The sequence below is a fragment of the Diabrotica virgifera genome, chromosome 3 (genome assembly GCF_917563875.1).
Source record: "Diabrotica virgifera virgifera chromosome 3, PGI_DIABVI_V3a".
Taxonomy (NCBI): Eukaryota; Metazoa; Arthropoda; class Insecta; order Coleoptera; family Chrysomelidae; genus Diabrotica; species Diabrotica virgifera.
In genome coordinates this window covers 107,391,586-107,411,644 of record NC_065445.1, presented here as the reverse complement: position 1 = coordinate 107,411,644, position 20,059 = coordinate 107,391,586, and the positions used below count along the sequence as shown (strand labels likewise).

The window sequence follows — 20,059 nt, the reverse complement described above, 5'->3', positions numbered from 1 at the left end:
GCATAACTCTGATTTCATGCCCGTACGTCATAAGGGGGCTTGCCCCCCTGATATATTTTTTTAATTTTTTGACAAACCGTTTTTTCTTAATTTTGTATGATGTAGAAGAAAAAGATACATACAATCCTAAATTTTCACTTTTTTATCTTCAACCGTTATTTTTTAATAGCCATTTAAATATTTTACATCTTTGTTGCCATACTCCTCCGAAAGGAATTGAGCGATTTTTATGAAATTTGGCAGGTAGACTCCCTGCTTTCCGAACAAAACGCTGCTACTTTTTCTTCTCTAACACAGTCCGTTTCCGAAATAGCGAACCGTAAGCCGTAGAAAAATTCTGAGCACAGAAGAAGGACGAACGGGAAATTTCATAAAAGAAAAGTGCAACAGATTAATTTTTGGAGTCAAACTGGATAAAATATGAATTTTTTAATTTTATACAATTTTCAAAAAATCTTGCTTTCGCCTGGGCAAACCATCCAGTTTATTTATGTTTATTAGATGAACTAACGAAAAATATCATGTACACTATTGCATGTATTAAATGATTTATATTATTTTTTGTTATTGTCATAATTAATTAATATTTAGAATTTTAAGCTTTAACTGCCCGCGCATCAAAATATAACATAGCTACACGCGTGGCGTACTTTATACACCACAAGAAAATACACTTAAAAACAGCGGATTTGTTTATTTTTTTTTTAATTACACTTATTTGTTTGTTATAAACCTTACTCGGCGTCAGCGAATACTTGGAGTTCCTTCTCAGTAAGCAAACTGGGATATATAACTGGAGTCTGATTCCATGATAAATAAAATTGCTAATAAAAATTTTTTTGAAATATTTTTTATTTGAGAAAAAGTATTGTTTACTATAAAGAAAAATATATTTTGTGCCATAATGACTAAAAAACATTCGAAATATGTACTTATATTACTAATTGTATTACTATAATTGTGGCGTATGTTATCCACCACAAGAAACAACAAATAATAAACTATAAATTACGATCTTCCTAGAACGCCGATTATAACGAAACTAAATCCAGTGTAAAGCACATTCCAGTGATAGGTTAGATAAATAAACAAAGACAAAAATTAAATTTTTAAATACATTTGTAATAGAATTCTTATATGTGGCGTACAAAAATACGCCAGCGCGTGTAGTTAAAGGTTAAGGTATGAATTAAAATAATAAAATTTATTTTACTTTAAAAACTAAACAGTTCTTCCATTTTCTTATGCCAAAAATATTTAGCTACCTACTACATTCTCATATTTTGACGTTTATTTGTGTCAGTCAAAATGATTTGTCAATTTTGAGGTTAATGCCCCTTAATGCTAACAACCATATTGTCATCGAGAAAGCTCAGTTGCCTCAATTATCTCAATATAATACAATGTATGTATTTATGTATCTATCTAAATCTATATATTGTATGTTCCCTATGTCCAGCTGAACGATTTACGTACTGTATACGTGGAATATCATATAATTTGTCATATTATGTATCGTTTTTATGTATTGTACCCTCGGAGATCGCTGGGAAAATTTACACTCAAAATAACAAAATCCAGTTTGGCAACACTGTATGAATGTTGATAGTAACATATCCCTTTTAAGATAAACAGAACTGTAATTTAGTCCAGACAAATTAATATTTTTTTTTGGCAGCAAAAATGAGATTTTTCAACCAAATACTTTTTCAAATATGATGTGCAAAATAATTTTTAATTGGGTTCTGCTAATGAGTTTGCTTTTTTGTCATTAAAGTAGAAAAAAATTTAAATTTCACTCATTAAATCGTTATCGTCCAGTCATCGTCTTAATTATTTTAACTTTTAATAACCGTCGACTAATTCTGAATGATTAATAAGCTGTTAAAACATTTTATCTGTAGCGGCTTCTGGAATGCCTTAAAACTATCAAATTTCATTCGACCATACCAACAAATTTTGCATTATTGTGAAAAAATATTTGGACATATAATTTTTTTTAACCGAGCAAATTGCATTTTGATCAATTTTCATGTCTAGCAATTCATTTTCGAGCAGTTGATTTTGAGTAATTGCTTTCTAGCAATTGCGTTCAAGAACTGATCTAGAATCACAATTATGACAGATTATTTAATTATGACACACTAAGGTGCAACGAAGTTCACCGGGTCAGCTAGTTTTAAATAGATAAAGTAAATAAATATTAAGAGTACCTATTAAATACCTACATATTTATATGTATCTATATGTATTTTATTTCAATTTAGGCATATAATATACTAAAAGCACCTAAATTATTTAATTTTGAAGTTTGAACTCTTGACAACAACGCTACCATAGAAAAAGTACAGTGTATAACACGTGAGAAATTGACATATTTCACCCTCGCTTAGGATTTGCGGCACTCGCCTCGTGCCAACAAACTTCTGCGCTCGTGAAAAATATGTCTTTTTCTCAGTTGTTGTACAATACACTATAATCTTCATTCTAGGTATGATTATGATCAGAAGAGTAAAAAACCTCGAAGACATTATTATGCGAGCAACCTCACACCTCTTTGGGCCGGAGCATTCCCTGAAAATTTAAGACAAGAATTGGGGGCTAAATCTGTCAAATATTTGCGGAAACAAGGAATAGACGCATACAGAGGAGGTATTCCATCGTCGCTGTTTCCCACGGGTCAGCAATGGGATTTTCCTAATGCTTGGTCTCCATACCAAAATCTAATAATTATAGGTTAGTATGTTATACAGAGTGTCCAGAAACTCTCCTGACAAACGAAGACAAGAGATGCCTCAAATAATTTTAAGACAATGTAACCCAATTTACTTAATCCGAAAATGCTTCCTAACAGAGCTAGAGCTCTTTGAAGATGGCGTCTTGTAGTTAGTCTTTTTTTCATACCTCCAGAACGCTTCGAATTAGAAAAACGAAAACTAGTACGCCTATTTATCTTCCAGAGATAAATAGATTTCATTAATTGCGAATGTCTAGTACCGGTTATAGACGTCCGTTTTGGGTAGAGGTCAACGGTTATTTTATCGCATAACTTTTTATCTTTAACTTTTAAGCATTTTTGTCACTGGTTTATTAAATTGTGAAGTATTCTACACTAAATTTACATTCAAGATGCAGTAGAAATAAACAAACCAAGACACGTTAAATGCTACTAGGAGCACTCCCAAATCATAATTTACAATGTATATACATTGTAAACCCCAAATCATGATTTCCAAAGTTTATACATTGTAAATTATGATTCAGGAGTGCTCCTAGTAGCATTTAACGTGTCTTGGTTTGTTTATTTCTACTGCATCTTGAATGTAAATTTAGTATAGCACTAAAACGTACTCTTGCTTTAAGTCGGTAGAATACACCGTTTTCTAGAAAAAACGATTTGAAAATTTTTCGTTGGTTGAATTTGAAGAAAAACTGGTCCGTTTATTTATTTTCCATTTATTATTTTATTTATTTCGATATTTATTATCGATTTCATCAATTACGACTAGTACCGGTCATATTCGTTTGTTGTGGGTAGGTCAACGGTTATTTTGTCGGATAACTTTTTTGTCTTTAATTTTTAAGCATTTTTGAATCTAGATTATTAAATTATGAGGTATTCTGGTACTAAAAGTTACTCTTCGGTAAAATACACCGTTTTTTAAAATCATTGTTCAAATTCAAGAGACAATTTTCCGAAAAAATATTTTCCAATCGATTTTTCTATAAAACGGTACATCCTACCGACTTAAAGCAGTAGGTACATTTTAGTACTAGAATACCTCACAATTTAATAACCCAATGTCAAAAAGTTACATACAAGAAAGTTATGCGATAAAATATCGCAAGTTATTGCAGTAGAAATAGGCGTACCTACCAGTTTTGGTTTTTCTAAATAGAAGCGTCCTGGAAGTATAAAAAAAACGAATTACAATCCATCCTCAAAGGGCTCTAGCTCTCTTTGAAGCATTTTTGGTGAATTCGAAACCATTGTTTAATAGTTGTTAGGTTAAAAGGTAAGAAATACATTTGAACAGTAACGGACTAAGCCAGAAAATCTTGAAAGCTATGAGATGTGGTGCTACCGCCGTATACTACGAATAAGTTGGGTGGATAAAATTACAAATGAAGAAGTAATACGCAGAATAAATAACGAGCCAGAAGTTCTACGGAGTATAAAAAAGAGAAAACTTGAATACTTAGGCCACCTGATGAGAGGACAAAAGTACACATTCCTACAAAATATAATGCAAGGAAAAATCCAAGGACGAAGAAATCCAGGCCGTAGAAGAATGTCCTGGATGAGAAATTTGAGAGAGTGGTTTGGCTGTACCACTAACGAATTGTTCAAAACAGCAGTAAATAAAATTAGAATCGCCCTAATGATATCCAATCTCCGATAGGAGAGGCACTCAAAGAAGAAGAAGGACTAAGCCAACACGGGGCATATAGCATATTATTATGTAAGCGAATGGTTCTTGGTTTGCTTAAACACATGTTGTGTATTATATGTACCTACCTATAAAAAAATAATAATAATTGACTTATGCTCCTTCTCAAATATGCCCGGAACATTAATAAAAAAATGAAAATATTTAAAAATTTCGAAAAACATTTTTTTTTCTACATTCTTTTCTTATAACTTTAAAACGATTTATTTTGGAGCAAAGTCGTAGCAAATTAAAATAAAGATAATTGAATTTTTTATGATATACGACTAGTTAAAAATGTCTTAAATTATTACCCTTTCTGCAAAATTGCAATAAATACAAAATAAGGGGGCAAAATAAGCCTCTTTTTATTCAGTGTTTTTCATCAACTTTGGTTGCACTTAGAACCTTCGTAATTCGCACAGAAAATCCTTATAACATACTTAAATCGTCCACCAAATTTCATTAAAATCGACCTAATAAATTTTGCATAATAATTTTGCAATCTAAATTTTTTTAAAAAAGTTCAAATTTTTTAAAAACTTTCTGAACAGAAAGTAGATCATTTAGAGGTTTGCTAATTTTTTCACATATAAAGAGGCTCTCTGCCTATCTAATACACTTTACAGAATTAAAATCGGATTATCTAAGAGGCCTCAGGACTGTTTTAAAGTTATAAACAATTTTTTGGCTTATAAACAAATACAGTGAGGACGTTTGAGTTGGAATAAATTCATTTTCTCTAAAATGGGCGTCTCTGGAGATAAATCCCGAAATAAGTCGATTTTTATTTTTAAATTCTAATTTTTTGGTATACATATCATACCAGTGACGTCATCCATCTGGGCGTGCCCACATAACAATTTCATGTTCTTAGCATATTCATAGAACATACTTTTCAGAAAAAGTATATGCTGAGAATATGCGTAATTACCATTGGGAATGTGCAGAGCAGATGCTGAGTATATACTACATTACAGTACTTAAACGTTCTATGTATATACTTAGAATGTACTACCGCACTTCTTTTCAGTATATACCAAGAATATCCGTTTTAGAACATTCTATGGAGGTGTTGTAAACCTTCTATTTATATACTTAGAATGTACTACCGCACATCTTTTTAGTATATAGGAAGAATAGTCTAGGCGCCAGAGGGGTCACCGTGTCATATTCAATTCTGATGGACAAACTCGACGGTTTCTTATGGATTTTTGGCTGCTGATTACGCATTTCGAGGGGGATTTCGTTCCGAGTGGTCAAAAAATTGTTATAAACAATTTAATTGTTTATAAATTGTTTATAAGGCTCTGGCTCATAAACTAAAAGAGATAAAAAAATGTTTCAAATAAAATTTGTTCCCTAATAAAAAACGAAGAAAAAACCGTTTACTAAACTTAAATCTAACAATTAGAACTCAAGATATTGTAAAATTAGTGCACAATGCAAATTGCAAAATAAGTATTTTTCGAAGCTTTATCGATCGTAACTCGGCTTCTACGCACGCAAATAAGTCTTAGAAGGTGTCTTTTTAAAGCTTAATTAACAGGCTTCCAAACAAAGTTTGTTAAATTGCTTGATCTTCATTTGTTTTAAAGTTATACCCGTTTGAAGTTACAATTTTCTTAAAAATATTATGCATTCATTTGTTTATAAGTGTTTCAAGCAAATTTGAGCTATAAACATTTATACTTTAATGAACAATAATGATAGAAAAACTCAAAAGGAATAATTTGAGGTTATGAAAATGTTCATAAGTTTATTTTTGGCCAAGATGTCGATATTTCAATGGCGCGCGCTATGAGGCGCAAGATCGGCTCACCGCGTAGAAGTTCACGCGCTAACTTCTCGATGCAAATTATAATTTCTATGTATACATACGTTATCTTCATTTTTCATTTTTGGAGATCCTAATAAAATTTTATCATATAATTCTTATAATTAAATCATCATACTGTACCTCGTATCACCTTTCATTCTATTTACATTGTCTTCTATATTTTGCACTAAATGAGAAAAAAACATTAAAAACTAATATTTCAGAAGTATAACTAAAAAGTAAGTTGATATTATTTATTAATACTATTTTTACAAACATTTTTTTCATGCATCTGCAAATCTGCAAATCTGCATATAGGGCATATCAGCTTTTTTTACATCTGCATAAGTTCTTAGCGAAATTTTAACAGTTACATGGTGGTACAAGTCTGTTCTTATAGGCAGTAAAACTAAAACTTTTTGAGGCTTCAGAGTCTAATTATCTATATGATATCCATACAAAGTGGATCTAGTTCTTTTGCAGCATCATCAAGTCCCGTCAATTGTGTGTATGCCGCCACATCATAAATGCTCGTTTTATATGCAATGATGATGCTGCAAAAGAACTCGATCCATTTTTATATGAATATCACATATTGGCTCATTTTCATGTGTAGAAGCCGAGGTACGATCGATAAAGCGTCGAAGAATACATACTTACTTGACTGTGAGCCAATCTTGCGCCTCATAGCGCGCCATTAAAATATCGACATCTTAGCCAAAAATAAACTTACGAACATTTTCGTAAGCTCAAATTATTCCTTTTGAGTTGTTTTATCATTATTGTTAATTAAAGTATAAATGTTTATAGCTCAAGTTTGCTTGAAACCTTTATAAACAAATTAATGTACAATTTTTTTAAGAAAATTATAACTTCAAACGGGTATAACTTTAAAACAAATAAAGATCAAATAATCTAACAAACTTTGTTTGGAAGCCTCTTAATTAAGCTTTAAAAGGACACCTTATAAGGCTCATTTGCGTGAGTAGAAGCCGAGTTACGATCGGTAAAGCTTCGAAAAATACTTATTTTGCAATTTGCAATTTGCATTGTGCACTAATTTTACAATATCTTGAGTTCTAATTGTCGGATTTAAGTTTAGTAAACGGTCGTTTCCTCGTCTTTTATTAGGGAACAAATTTTATTTGAAACATTTTTTTTATCTCTTTTAGTTTATGAGCCAAAGCCTTATAAACAACCCCCCCTCAAAATTCGTAATCAGCAGCCCAAAATTCATAAGAAACCGTTGAGTTTGTCCATCAGAATTGAAAATGACACGGTGACCTCTATTGGGCGCCTAGACTAGAATGCACTTTTTAGTATATGGGAAGAATATTCCAAGGAAGTGCTATATATTGCTCAGAAGTATGTTTTCAGCATCACCGAATCCCATCCTAGGTTCTACTTTCTACTAAATTTACATATTATATATGAGAATGTAGTTTGTACATTCTACAATATTACTTAAAAAGTAAATATGAAATATATAAATTTTTGTTAGTTATATAAATATTATATAGGTAAGTAGGTATATATATTTAGGTATATATTATATTTAGTTTATTTGCATATAAAAATAAAAATGCTGAATATACCTATAGTACCCAAATATATATTATGTAAAATATGTATGTAAATAACTAAAATTTATATGTTGTTTATATGTACCTATATACATACTTACTATTTAAGTAATATTGAAGTACCAAAATAAATTTTTTATTTGTAAGTTGACCGCAAACAAAATAAATAGGTTAATTATGCATGTTCCTATTCCTTGTAGAAATACTCGGTCTTCCTCATAACACAGCACAGAATACACATCCCGCATAGACAGTGATAGTGTTGAGTGTAGATACAAATACAAATGCCAAATGCCTTGCCTAACTGTTTTTCATATTTTGTATTTTGCCTTTGTTCCCAACCCCTTACCCCTTATGCAGGTATGAAGCGGTCGTTTCCTCTTTGTTTGTGGGTTTTGGCTCAGCTTATCTGAATGTCAATTCCATGTAAAAATAAAATTCTAAGAATACTCATGATAAACTTATGAAACCAAAATAGTAAATGCATTTCAATGATGAAAGCGAAACGAGAATTTCTCCTTTTTCGTTAATACAATTAATTTTTAAACATTTTTACCATACAATTAAAACAATTTTAAATAATGAATTCGGTAGTTCAATAGTACTGCCTACATACATATATTTTTAAATTTTATTAATTATTCATAACGAAGTTGATAATCTGTTAGCATATATATATATATATATATATATATATATATATATATATATATATATATATATATATATATATATAGGCTAACATTATTCTTCCTATCCATACACATATTCCTTTTAAGATATTTTAAAAGTACTTATAAGTATGTGTCAAGTATATACTTTTATGTAATATTCGATAAAGGTATATTCTAAGAATAAACTTTTTGAATATTCCGAGATACTACTTACACGAATGTACTCAGTATATTCGGTACGAGGATATTCCTTAAAGTATATGCAAAGAACATGAAATTTAGAATGTTTTTTATGGTACATGCTACGCTTGTACTACGCATATACTAAAAAGAATATACTCCGACGAATGTTGGTAGTATATGCTTTGAACATGATGCGAACATCATTGTTATGTGGGTGATGACTCAATCGATGATTTTTTAAAATGAAAATAGGGGCCGTATGATAGCAGGCCGTATGATTCCGTCAGTATAACAGGTTGCCTTGCAACCAGATACAGAACAGTACCATAAATGTTTTCCACTTTTTAGCACTTTCTTTAATTGAAATTTAAAATTATTTACCACCAATAACTTACACCCACGTGCACTCATTACGAAATCTGTTATCTGTTACAAGAATTTCAGTCATTTTCACAAAATGTATTTGGATTTTCTCTAGTAACTGTTCCAAGAGACAATACATAAATGATGAATACCTTTTACACCACCTTCAAAGAGAGTAATTTTTACAGGTACATACCTGGAATACCGGTATTCAATTATCAACATTACTTAAAAATGAAAGTTACTAATTCACCGGTAGTTAGTGGGTTATCGAAGAATTACCTGCGCGCCAGAATTACGAGTTGGCCTGTAATTAGGATGGGGGATTAAAATAGTTACGAATTCACCGAGACCCAGTTTGTCAGGATAGTTTCTGGACACCCTGTATAAATTGGAATGTATTGCTTAAATCGTTTCTCATAAGTTAGGTCTAAAGTACCGAATCTAAATATTACATTCTTTTTCGTCGGCAATGTTTAGTTCCTGAATATACTTAACCTAACCGTCAAACTCCACCAAGTCACTTAAGGTGATACAGTAGCGATCAACAGGTAGCAAAAACGCGTTACAAGATTGCGGCTGTAATTTTAAATATTTTTTCGAGATATTTGGCACACGTATTCGTAATATAATAAAGAATGGCGGTACAGAGCCCAATTTGAAAAATATATTAATATGTGGAAATTACTCTGTAATTAAATACAATATTAAAAAAAACGAGCCTGCACCGCCATTAAGAAGAACAAAAATACACTTTCTTCAAATAAACTGTTTTATCCGATGCCTAGATTTTGTGTCATTTTGGAACTACTAAAATTGTTTATTTCATTAGTAGCTCTAGCGACCACTGCTAGCAAAAAACTAAGTTTTCAGTAGTAATTGCACAAGAGCTCTAAAATTATTGAATTTTTCCCGAGTGTCACTTTGGCAGTTTTAATTTCACGAGCCGAAGGCGAGTGAAATTATGTCACGAGGGCAAAAATTCGATATTAATTTTAGAGTTCGAGTGCAATTTGTTGCGATTATTTCATGAATAAAACTGTTCAAAACCAAAATTTTATTGTAATTTATATATGTAAGTACCAATTAGTGAAATTAAACAAACAGTTGTTATAAATATGTATTTGACGGTTGAAAGTTATCACTTTTATAATTTTTAAAACATTTGTCATTAATGTCACTGAATGTATTTTTTCGTAGCAACGAAGGGCATCTGACGTAATATGCTTAACGACGGGAGATTATCAAAAATTATCACCTTAATTTGCATGTCTGTAGCTTTCTATTGGTCAGAATCTCCTATGAATGAAATAATCAATCTAATAGCACATAAAACAACATCCAAAAATGTTATTCTACATCCTATCAGACTGAAAACAATGGGAACCTTCTCTGATAACACCTCCAAGGCTTCTACAATTTGCAAGCCATAACGGCTGCTGAAACAAGGAAGATGAGGAAATTTTAAAATTGTTTTTTTTTACATTATTTTCAGTCTGGTGGGATGTTTGGATGTTGTTTTATGTGCTATTAGATTGAAAACTTAGTTTTTCTGCTAGCAGTTGCCGCTAGGGCATCCCTGCTATTTCGTTCGTTGCAATCCGTAACTGCACGCCGGGGTTTGTCCTAGTTGGGTCAGAGAGAGCAGCATTATATGTGCCTCCTGATGAGAGACTAAATAAGTTTCGAAGTCGGTAGAGGTGCACTCTCTGATTGAACTGGAATAATGATGTGGTTGTAGTTTCTTGTTGCAACGAAATTGAAAATGGTTATTCATTCTTGACAAATATTTTTCTTTGTCGCACAGTTTTAGATTGCAGCGAGAAGTCTAGGTCTTATGTTTATGTCAAAACCTAACCCTCTCTGCTGATCTCTTTAGAGCAGCGGTATCGAAAGTGCGAATTGCCATGATGGTTGCCGACCTTCTTAGAGGAGATGGCACACGAAGAAGAAGATGTTGCTGTTCTTACTAATGATCATTATTTTTGTCTTCTTACAATTTAGATTTACGCCGTATTTGTTACATGTTTCTAGAAACATAATCCATTATCCTTCGTCTAGCTCGCGCTCTATCTGGCCGCAATACTGTGTCGTCGCTTTAAGAGGAAACAGTAGCGATCAACAGGTAGCGAAAACGCGTTCCAAGATTGCGGCTGTAATTTTGAATATTTTTTCGAGATATTTGGCACACGTATTCGTAATATAATAAAGAATGGCGGTACAGAGCCCAATTTGAAAAATATATCAATATGTGGAAATTACTCTGTAATTAGATAAAATATTTAAAAAAAGAGCCTGTACCGCCATTAAGAAGAACAAAAAAATACACTTTCTTCAAATAAACTTTTTTATCCGATGCCTAGATTTCGTGTCATTTTGGAACTACTAAAATTTTTTATTTCATTAGTAGTTCCAAAATGACACAAAATCTAGGCATCGGATAAAAAAGTTTATTTGAAGAAAGTGTATTTTTATGTCCTTCTTAATGGCGGTACAGGCTCGTTCTTTTAATATTGTATTTAATTACAGAGTAATTTCCACATATTAATATATTTTTCAAATTGGGCTCTGTACCGCCATTCTTTATTATATTACAAATACGTGTGCCAAATATCTCGAAAAAATATTCAAAATTACAGCCGCAATCTTGGAACGCGTTTTGGCTACCTGTTGATCGCTACTGTATCACCTTAAGACCAAAACCTAATCCGTAGCTTTGATTTAGAAGCTTTGCTTCAAATATTGCAAACAAAACATGTTTCAGGATTAGACAAGAGCGAGGATCCGGATGCTGTAGAAATGGCCCAAAGTCTTGCCCACAATTGGGTTAATTCAAACATAAAAGCTTTCCATGAAAATAAAGTAATGTTTGAAAAATATAGTGCAGAATCCAGCGGTAGTTTTGGTGGAGGTGGTGAGTATCATATACAAGCCGGATTTGGTTGGAGTAACGGTTGCGTCTTGGAACTTATCCATCTCTATTATAGAACTAAACGGAGGAAGTACGAGGTTTTCCAATAGAGGTAGGAATGATATACCTATGAAAAAATTAATAAACGTACCAAATGTTAATGTATTTTATTTATCTTCTTGTTAAGGTGCCTCCTCCATTACTGAAGGTTGGTTATAACTACAGCAAATTGCTTTCTATCTTGAGCTGTTATTAGTTTCGAATGTGCGTCCATGCCTGTCCAGTCTCTTACGTTCTTCAGCCAGGAGCATTTTCTTGTTTTAGGCCTCTTCTTCCTTCCACTTCCCTTCCATTAAGAGTCGTAAAAGGTTGTATCTTTCTCTGTAAATATGTCCTATACTTAATTTACATTGAAGATGCAGTAGAAATAAACAAACCAAGACACGTTAAATGCTACTAGGAGCACTCCCGAACAACGTGATAAAGTCTGACCAGCGATCATCTATACACTTTTTCGTCAACCCTCGTATGCACACACGATTAACTTTAACCTTTAACTTAAAGCCGTTCTGTCCTACGGTCGCCACAAAATGTGGGGGCCTCTAAAAATCTACCCGATCTTAACAAACCCCCGAGATTCGAAATTAAATAAAAGACTTTGTACTTTTAACTTTAACTTAAAGACGTTCTGTCCTACGGTCGCCACAAAATGTGAGGGGCCTCTAAAAATCTACCCGATCTTAACAAACCCCCGAGATTCGAAATTAAATAAAAGACTTTTAGTTCTGTCGCCAGGGGGGGTACAACAGCCTCCTTTATTCAGATGGACTTACCCAAGTTTTTTTATGTATTTTGACCCGTAGAATACGAATTTTTTGGGTAACAGTTGATCCGGATGTCGATAAGATTGTTATAGACAAAGAACTTGAGGAACTACATAACAGCGATTTCTCGCAAAACAAAACATTTTTTTGTATTTTTTGGGTCATTCTAAGCAAAAAATGTTTGACAAGTTTTGTCGTAGGATGCATAGTTTTCGAGATAAACGCGGTTGAACTTTCAAAAAATCTAAAAACTGCAATTTTTGAACCCGAATAACTTTTGATTAAAAAATAAAATAGCAATTCTGCTTACCGCATTTGAAAGTTCAAGTCAAATTATATCGGTTTTGATTATTTGCATTGCTAAAAATTTATTTTTTTACTGTTAAACAAAGCTATAAACACCTAGTGCGTGAGTAATGTTTTCAATGCTTTCTCATTTAAAATCGAACGAGTAGGTAGAGTAGCTACAAGTGCAAGCGAGGCAATAACTACGTAGCATGCATTACAACGCATGTATTAAGGCCGCGTCTCACCATAAAATAATTTGATCAAACAGTTTGAGCAAACTCCGGAAGTACGTCAAATTGACGTCACAATTGCAGTTTTTTTGAAATTCTAAAAATCTGTGCTCTCACTATGAGCCTAGTTTGATCAAATTTTTTGTATTGAGTTGTCCAACTTGTTTGTACTTTATTTAAAATTAAAATTTTTCATTATTATCCACAATGAACACTCAGGATGTGACGTCACTAACTGTCACTTTAGTTTGCTGAAACCCAGTTTGATCAAATTATTTGATGGTGAGACGCGGCCTTGAGGCACAGGAAATACTGTGTTTATAGCTTTGTTCAACAGTAAAAAAATAAATTTTTAGCAATGCAAATAATCAAAACCTATATAATTTGACTTAAACTTTCAAATGCGGTAAGCAGAATTGCTATTTTATTTTTTAATCAAAAGTTATTCGAGTTCAAAATTGCAATTTTTAGATTTTTTGAAAGTTCAACCGCGGTTATCTCGAAAACTATGCATCCTACGAAAAAACTTGTAGGTACATTTTTTGCTTAGAATGACCCAAAATATGCAAAAAATGTTTTGTTTTGCGAGAAATCGCTGTTATAATTCCTCAAGTTCTTTGTTTATAACAATCTTATCGACATCCGGATCACCTGTTACCCAAGAAATTCGTGTTCTACGGGTCAAAATACATAAAAAACTTGGAGAAGTCCATCTGAATAAAGAAGGCCGTTGTGCCCCCCTGGCGTCAGGATTATTTGTACTTTTACTTTCTATAATAATAAACAGTATATCTTGCATCTCTAAAATGGATAATTATAACACAACGCGTATAATTAAAGTGTTATACCGTAATCCGGAATTTCGACGTGCATTACAGTATCTTTGGAACTTATATTTTACCGGTGACGCGAAAATCACGCACTTCCAACCGGTATCTCAGTAAATAATATTCTGTTCAAATATTACCGGCCGACGAGGAAACATTTCCGATGCCCTTCATTCGGCATCTTCAAAAGTTCTCCTTCTGATCTGAATACAAAATCTATTTTCGCTATCTGGCCGAAATTCTCTTTTCAGCGAAACATTCCCAATAGTCCAGAAAGCCACTGCACATCCGCTAGGAAAAATATTCTAATTCGGATTTTTTGCACAATCTTACTCAAAAAGGACCCCTTTTAACAAATTTGCATGTTGCCAGGACCAAAAGTTGGTAAACAATTTTTTAAACGTTTTTTTTTTGTTTTTTTCCTAAAATTATTTTTTTGCATGGAACAAAATTTTATTAGGTTTTTTGGATCATTCCAAATAGAAAAGGTCTTTAGTGACTTTTCTCTAAAACTGATAGTTTTTGACATATAAGCGATTAAAAATTGAAAAATTGCGAAATCGGCCATTTTTAACCCTCAAAAACTATGTGAAAAACTGAAAATTTGAATGTTGCCAAGGTAGGTATATATTCTTTAAACATCGATTGATGAAATCCCGAAGAGTTTTTTGCAATACAATATCAAAAACCCCTTTGTTTTTTAATTGCCAATCAAGCGCGCGCGACACTATTTTCCACCGTTGCATGTGTATACAGTATGGTGCAAATGAAAGGAATAAATTCGTTATTTCGTAAACTGGTGACTTTAAGGAAAAATCCCAAAACAGGTCGGTTTTTATTTTTAAGTTATGATATTGTGACATATATAGTATACTAGTGACGTCATCCATCTGGGCGTGATGACCTAATCGATGATTTTTTTAAATGGCAAATTGACAAAACAATTAAATTATTGGACACCCTGTATAAATAATTATGTAAATGTTTATATTACTGAATAGAGAATTGAAGAACCTTTCAAATGAGCTAGCACACGACCCCTATTCTCATTTAAAAAAATCACCGATTACGTCATCACGCCCAGATGGATGACGTCACTATTATTATATATATGCCAAAAAGTCCTAATTCAAAAATTAAAATCGACCTGTCTGAGGATTTCTCTTGAAATTTGCCCATTCTCGAGATAATGAATTTATGCAAACTCAAACGTCCTCACTTATACTACAGTGTCGCACCTGCTTGATTAGCAATTAAAAAAACAAAGGGGTTTTCGATATTTTGTTGCAAAAAATTCTTCGGAATTTCATCAATCGATGTTTAAAGAATATCTACCTACCTTGGCAACACTCAAATTTTCAGTTTTTCGCATAGTTTTTGAGGGTTAAAAATGGCCGATTTCGTAATTTTTCAATTTTTAATCGCTTATATGTCAAAAACTATCAACTTTAGAGAAAAGTCACTAAAGACCTTTTCTGTTTGGAATGATCCAAAAAACCTAAAAAAATTTTGTTCCATGCAAAAAAATAATTTTAGGAAAAAAACAAAAAAAAAACGTTTAAAAAATTTTTGACCAACTTTTGGTCCTGGCAACATGCAAATTTGTTAAAAGGGGTCCTTTTTGAGTAAGATTGTGCAAAAAATCCGAATTAGAATATTTTTCCTAGCGGATGCGCAGTGGCTTTCTGGACTACAAGGTTTTGCCAACTCAACAAAACGATATGAGCTGATATATGTCTCTGACGTAATTATTATCAAAACAAACCAATAAAAGTGGAAGAAGGGTTGCTGTGCCCATATTACAAAAATATTCACTACCCAGCGCTTTTAACAATTTTCAGTAACTAACGGTTTTGCATACAGGGTGCACACAAAACAAGCAACAATTAAAATGATATTTAAAATGGCTCGAATAAATGTAAAAACTTTGGAAATCATGATTTGGGATTTACAATGTAAATTATGATTCGGGAGTGCTCCTAGTAGCATTTAACGTGTTTTGGTTTGTTTATTTCTACTGCATCTTGATTGTAAATTTAGTACAGATTACTCATTTTTCTGTTTTTTACAATATTTATCAAATATGAGTTCTATCTCATATATTATCAGTAGGTAATAGGAGTTCTCTCTCGTGCCTCATTTTTCTCAGCACCTCGTTGTTGGCCATGTGCTCTATCCAAGAACTTCAGCATCCTTCGAAAAACCCACATCTCAAAGGCTTCTGTAGGCATCATATTTGTAATTCCGAGTAGGCCAAGAAATGAAGCATTTTGGCTCGCAATTTTTTCGTCCAGAATGAATTTACTTGAAATTTTCACAAAAGGTAGGGAATAACCCAACGATCATTGTCTATATCATGCCGCTGTAAGCTAAAACCTTGGGAGTGGTTGCCACCCCATCTCGGGGGGTGGGAATTTTTCGTTACATTTTAACCATAGAAATCGATGGAAAAAGTAATTATAAGAAGAAACTGTTCTTTACGTTTTCTTCGTAAAACTAATATTTTTCGATTTATTCGGGATTGAAAGTATCAGTTTTTCGACGAAAAACTCGACTTTTTAGAGGATTTTTTTGAGAATAACTCGAAAAATATGCATTTAATCAAAAAACTGTATATATCAAAATTGTATCTTTTAGAAACACAAACAAAATCCTCTTTTTATAATATTTCTACGACCTACACAAACCGAGAAACGGCATGGTAAAGGTTAGCATTTTTCGTCAAATGCATAATTTGAAATACTCAAAGCCAAATAACATGAAAACTTTGCATTTTTTCGAGGAAAACTTACAGAATCTATTTTTAAGTATACAATTACATACATCTTTCAAAAAAAAAAGAAAAAAATCAATGAAAACCACCCCCTAACTATCCTCCTAATTAAAATTGATCTTCACCCTTCTGTAATTATTTTTATACATGTATTATCAATACAATCAAGAAGTCTGATCTATTTAGAAGGCCTAATTTTAGAAAAATTGGAGTTTAAAAATAAATTGATTTTTTGCAATTTCGTATTTTTTACCTTTTTCTTCAAAATATCTCCGATAATACTGAAGATACCCAAAAATGACGCAGTACTAAATTGTAGCTTTTTTAATAACTAAACTTTAACTGTGCAAAGATTTTCTCTAGAGGAAATATTTAGCGAGGTATAGCTGTTTAAAACCTCTATTTACGAGCCAACACCCCATTATTCGAGCCCTTTAAACTCACCCACTTAAAAACTAAGGTATCTTACGGAATTTAATTTACATATTCTTATAGTTCTTAAAAACCCTACAAAATCATTTTTGAAAAAAAATTTTATCACCAAAAATGAAGGATAAAACGAATATAGGAAATATGTTTATAAAACGATTTTTTTTCAAAAAATTCGAGAAAATTCAAAAGAAGACGAAGATGATATCGATCTCGATGAAGATGACTAAAATACTATTTGTATTGGCATTTGTATTTCTAAGTTCGTATTTTTGTGTAAATAAATGTTTTTGTACGTAATTCTACTTTTTTTTGTATACGTCTATTAAATTACGTATAAAGATTGCAATGCTATTAAGGGTGGTTTGTAAGGGTTAAAATATGATATTATATCCTAAAGCATAAAACAATTATTGTTTAACCAATCAAAACCAAACTTTACCCATATTAAGGTTTACAATATTTTTATATAGGTAATTTTTAAAAATAAGGGTTAGTTTACACCCCTAAAAATAATCAACGCCCTTGAGCATGATATAGAATATGAAGTACATGGTGATATGATCATCATTCCAAATTTTTATGCAAATCAATGCAAGCCGAAATCATTTCTTTTAGGATAAATAAATTCTTTATATATAGCTCCAACAAGGCTGGTTTTAAGGGTTGAAATATTATGATATTATATCCTAAAGCAAAAGATAATTATTATTAAACTAATAAAAACCAAATGTTGACCATGTTAAAGTTTAGAATGTTTAGTATGGTATAGTTAGACCCAAACCCAGACATCCAAAGTGAAAGTTATCCTCCAACACCAAATTGTTCTATATGGTCCACATAATGTTCAGAAAAAAGTCACACCATTTTGAGCGTCGGGTTTGGGGGGGGGGGGGGGAGAGGGGGGAGAAATCTGCAAATTCGTAGTTTTTTAAGTTTTTTTCGTCAATATTTCTAAAACTAAGCGGTTTAGCATGAACAACTCTCTACACAAAATTGTTCTACTTTAAAATTTGAAATAAAAAAGGCCCTATGCATAACCCTTCTAAAATGAACGGTTCCAAAGTTACGGAGGTAGTATAGTATAATTGGTCCACAAAAAGGCCTAACCCAGACATCCAAAGTAAAAGTTTTCCTTCAACACCAAATTGTTCTATATGGTCCACATATTGTTCAGTAAAAAGTTACACCATTTTGAGCGTCCGGTTTGGGGGGGAGATGGGGGAGAAATCGGTAAATTAGTAGCTTTTTTACTATTTTTTAATAAAATTATTTTTTTCATTTTAATTGTGGCTTATTTCCCATATAAATAATTAGCTTTTTTACGTTTTTCGTCAATATTTCTAAAACTATGCTTTAGCGTAAGGAATGTTCTATAGAAAAATGCTCTACGTAAAATTTAAAACAAAAAAGGTTCTATACATAATTGTTATAAAATCAACGGTTCCAGAGTTACGGAGGGTGAAAAGTGGAGGTTTTCGATACTTTTTATATTTACCGATTTCTCCCCCCTCTCCTCCCCCCCAAACCCGACGCTCAAAATGGTGTGACTTTTTTCTGAACATTATGTGGACCATATAGAACAATTTGGTGTTGGAAGATAACTTTCACTTTGGATGTCTGGGTTTTTGGTATAGTTATATCATAAATATTGCCCAAAAAATATAAAAAAGTATCGAAAACCTCGACTTTTCACCCTCCGTAACTCTGGAACCGTTGCTTTTATAACAATTATCTATACAACATTTTTTGTTTTAAATTTCATGTAGAACATTTTTGTATATAACATTGTTTACGCTAAAGTATAGTTTTAGAAATATTGACGAGAAACTTAAAAAAACTACTAATTTACCGGCTTCTCTCTCATCTCCCTCCCAAACCGGACGCTCAAAATGGTGTAACTTTTTACTGAACAATATGTGGACTATATAGAACATTTTGGTGTTGGAGGAAAACTTTTACTTTGGATGTTATTGGGTTAGGCCTTTTTTTGGACCAGTTATACTATACTACCTCCATAACTTTGGAACCAGTCATTTGAGAAAGATTATGCATAGGACCTTTTTTATTTCAAATTTAATGTAAAACAATTTTGTATAGAAGGTTGTTCATGCTAAACCGCATAGTTTTAGAAATTTTGGCGAAAAACTTTAAAAACTACGAACTTACCGATTTCTCCCCCCTCTCCCCTCCAAACCCGACGCTCAAAATGGTGTGACTTTTTTCTGGACATTGTGTGGACCATATAGAACAATTTGGTGTTGAAGGATAACTTTCACTTTGGATGTCTGGGTTATGCCATCTTTTGGATCAACTATACTATACTAGTTATTTTAAAATTTTTTACAATTAGGGGTAATTTTCACCCTTAAAAAACCAAAAGCGTACAACGGCTCAATATAGAAAATAAACTAGAGGGTGAAATGAGCGCATTCCCAATTTTTTGTACAAATCGATGCAGGAAGAAAAAATTGCGAGGTTTTGCCATTTTTTCAGCTTCATTTTCTGGACTAGAGTCCATATTTTCACTCGGAATAGCAATATGGAATAAATGAATGTTTTTATAAATTGGTATCGGATATCCAACGATAAGGTAGAGTTTATTAAGCGGACTTTACATCAAGGCTATGCAAGTCCCAAACTATGCAAGTCCGTCTTGCATGGCACATCTCTTGCCTAGACTGGCTTTTTTACATCGGAGCTATTTCTGTGCAATTTTGGATAC

The 20,059-nt window shown here is 32.3% G+C and overlaps 1 protein-coding gene across 1 annotated transcript in view; it reads left to right on the top strand.

Annotated features, from left to right (window-relative positions):
• The window catches only part of LOC126882030 (trehalase-like), an 86,871-nt gene extending 74,747 nt beyond the window's left edge, over nucleotides 1–12,124 (top strand). Inside the window, exons 5-6 of the mRNA XM_050646804.1 lie at nucleotides 2,492–2,736; nucleotides 11,817–12,124. Of these exons, the coding sequence (XP_050502761.1) occupies nucleotides 2,492–2,736; nucleotides 11,817–12,073 (502 nt within the window). The 3' untranslated portion in view covers nucleotides 12,074–12,124. The remainder of the gene's footprint in view (nucleotides 1–2,491; nucleotides 2,737–11,816) is intronic.
• Nucleotides 12,125–20,059: the final 7,935 nt, after the last annotated feature.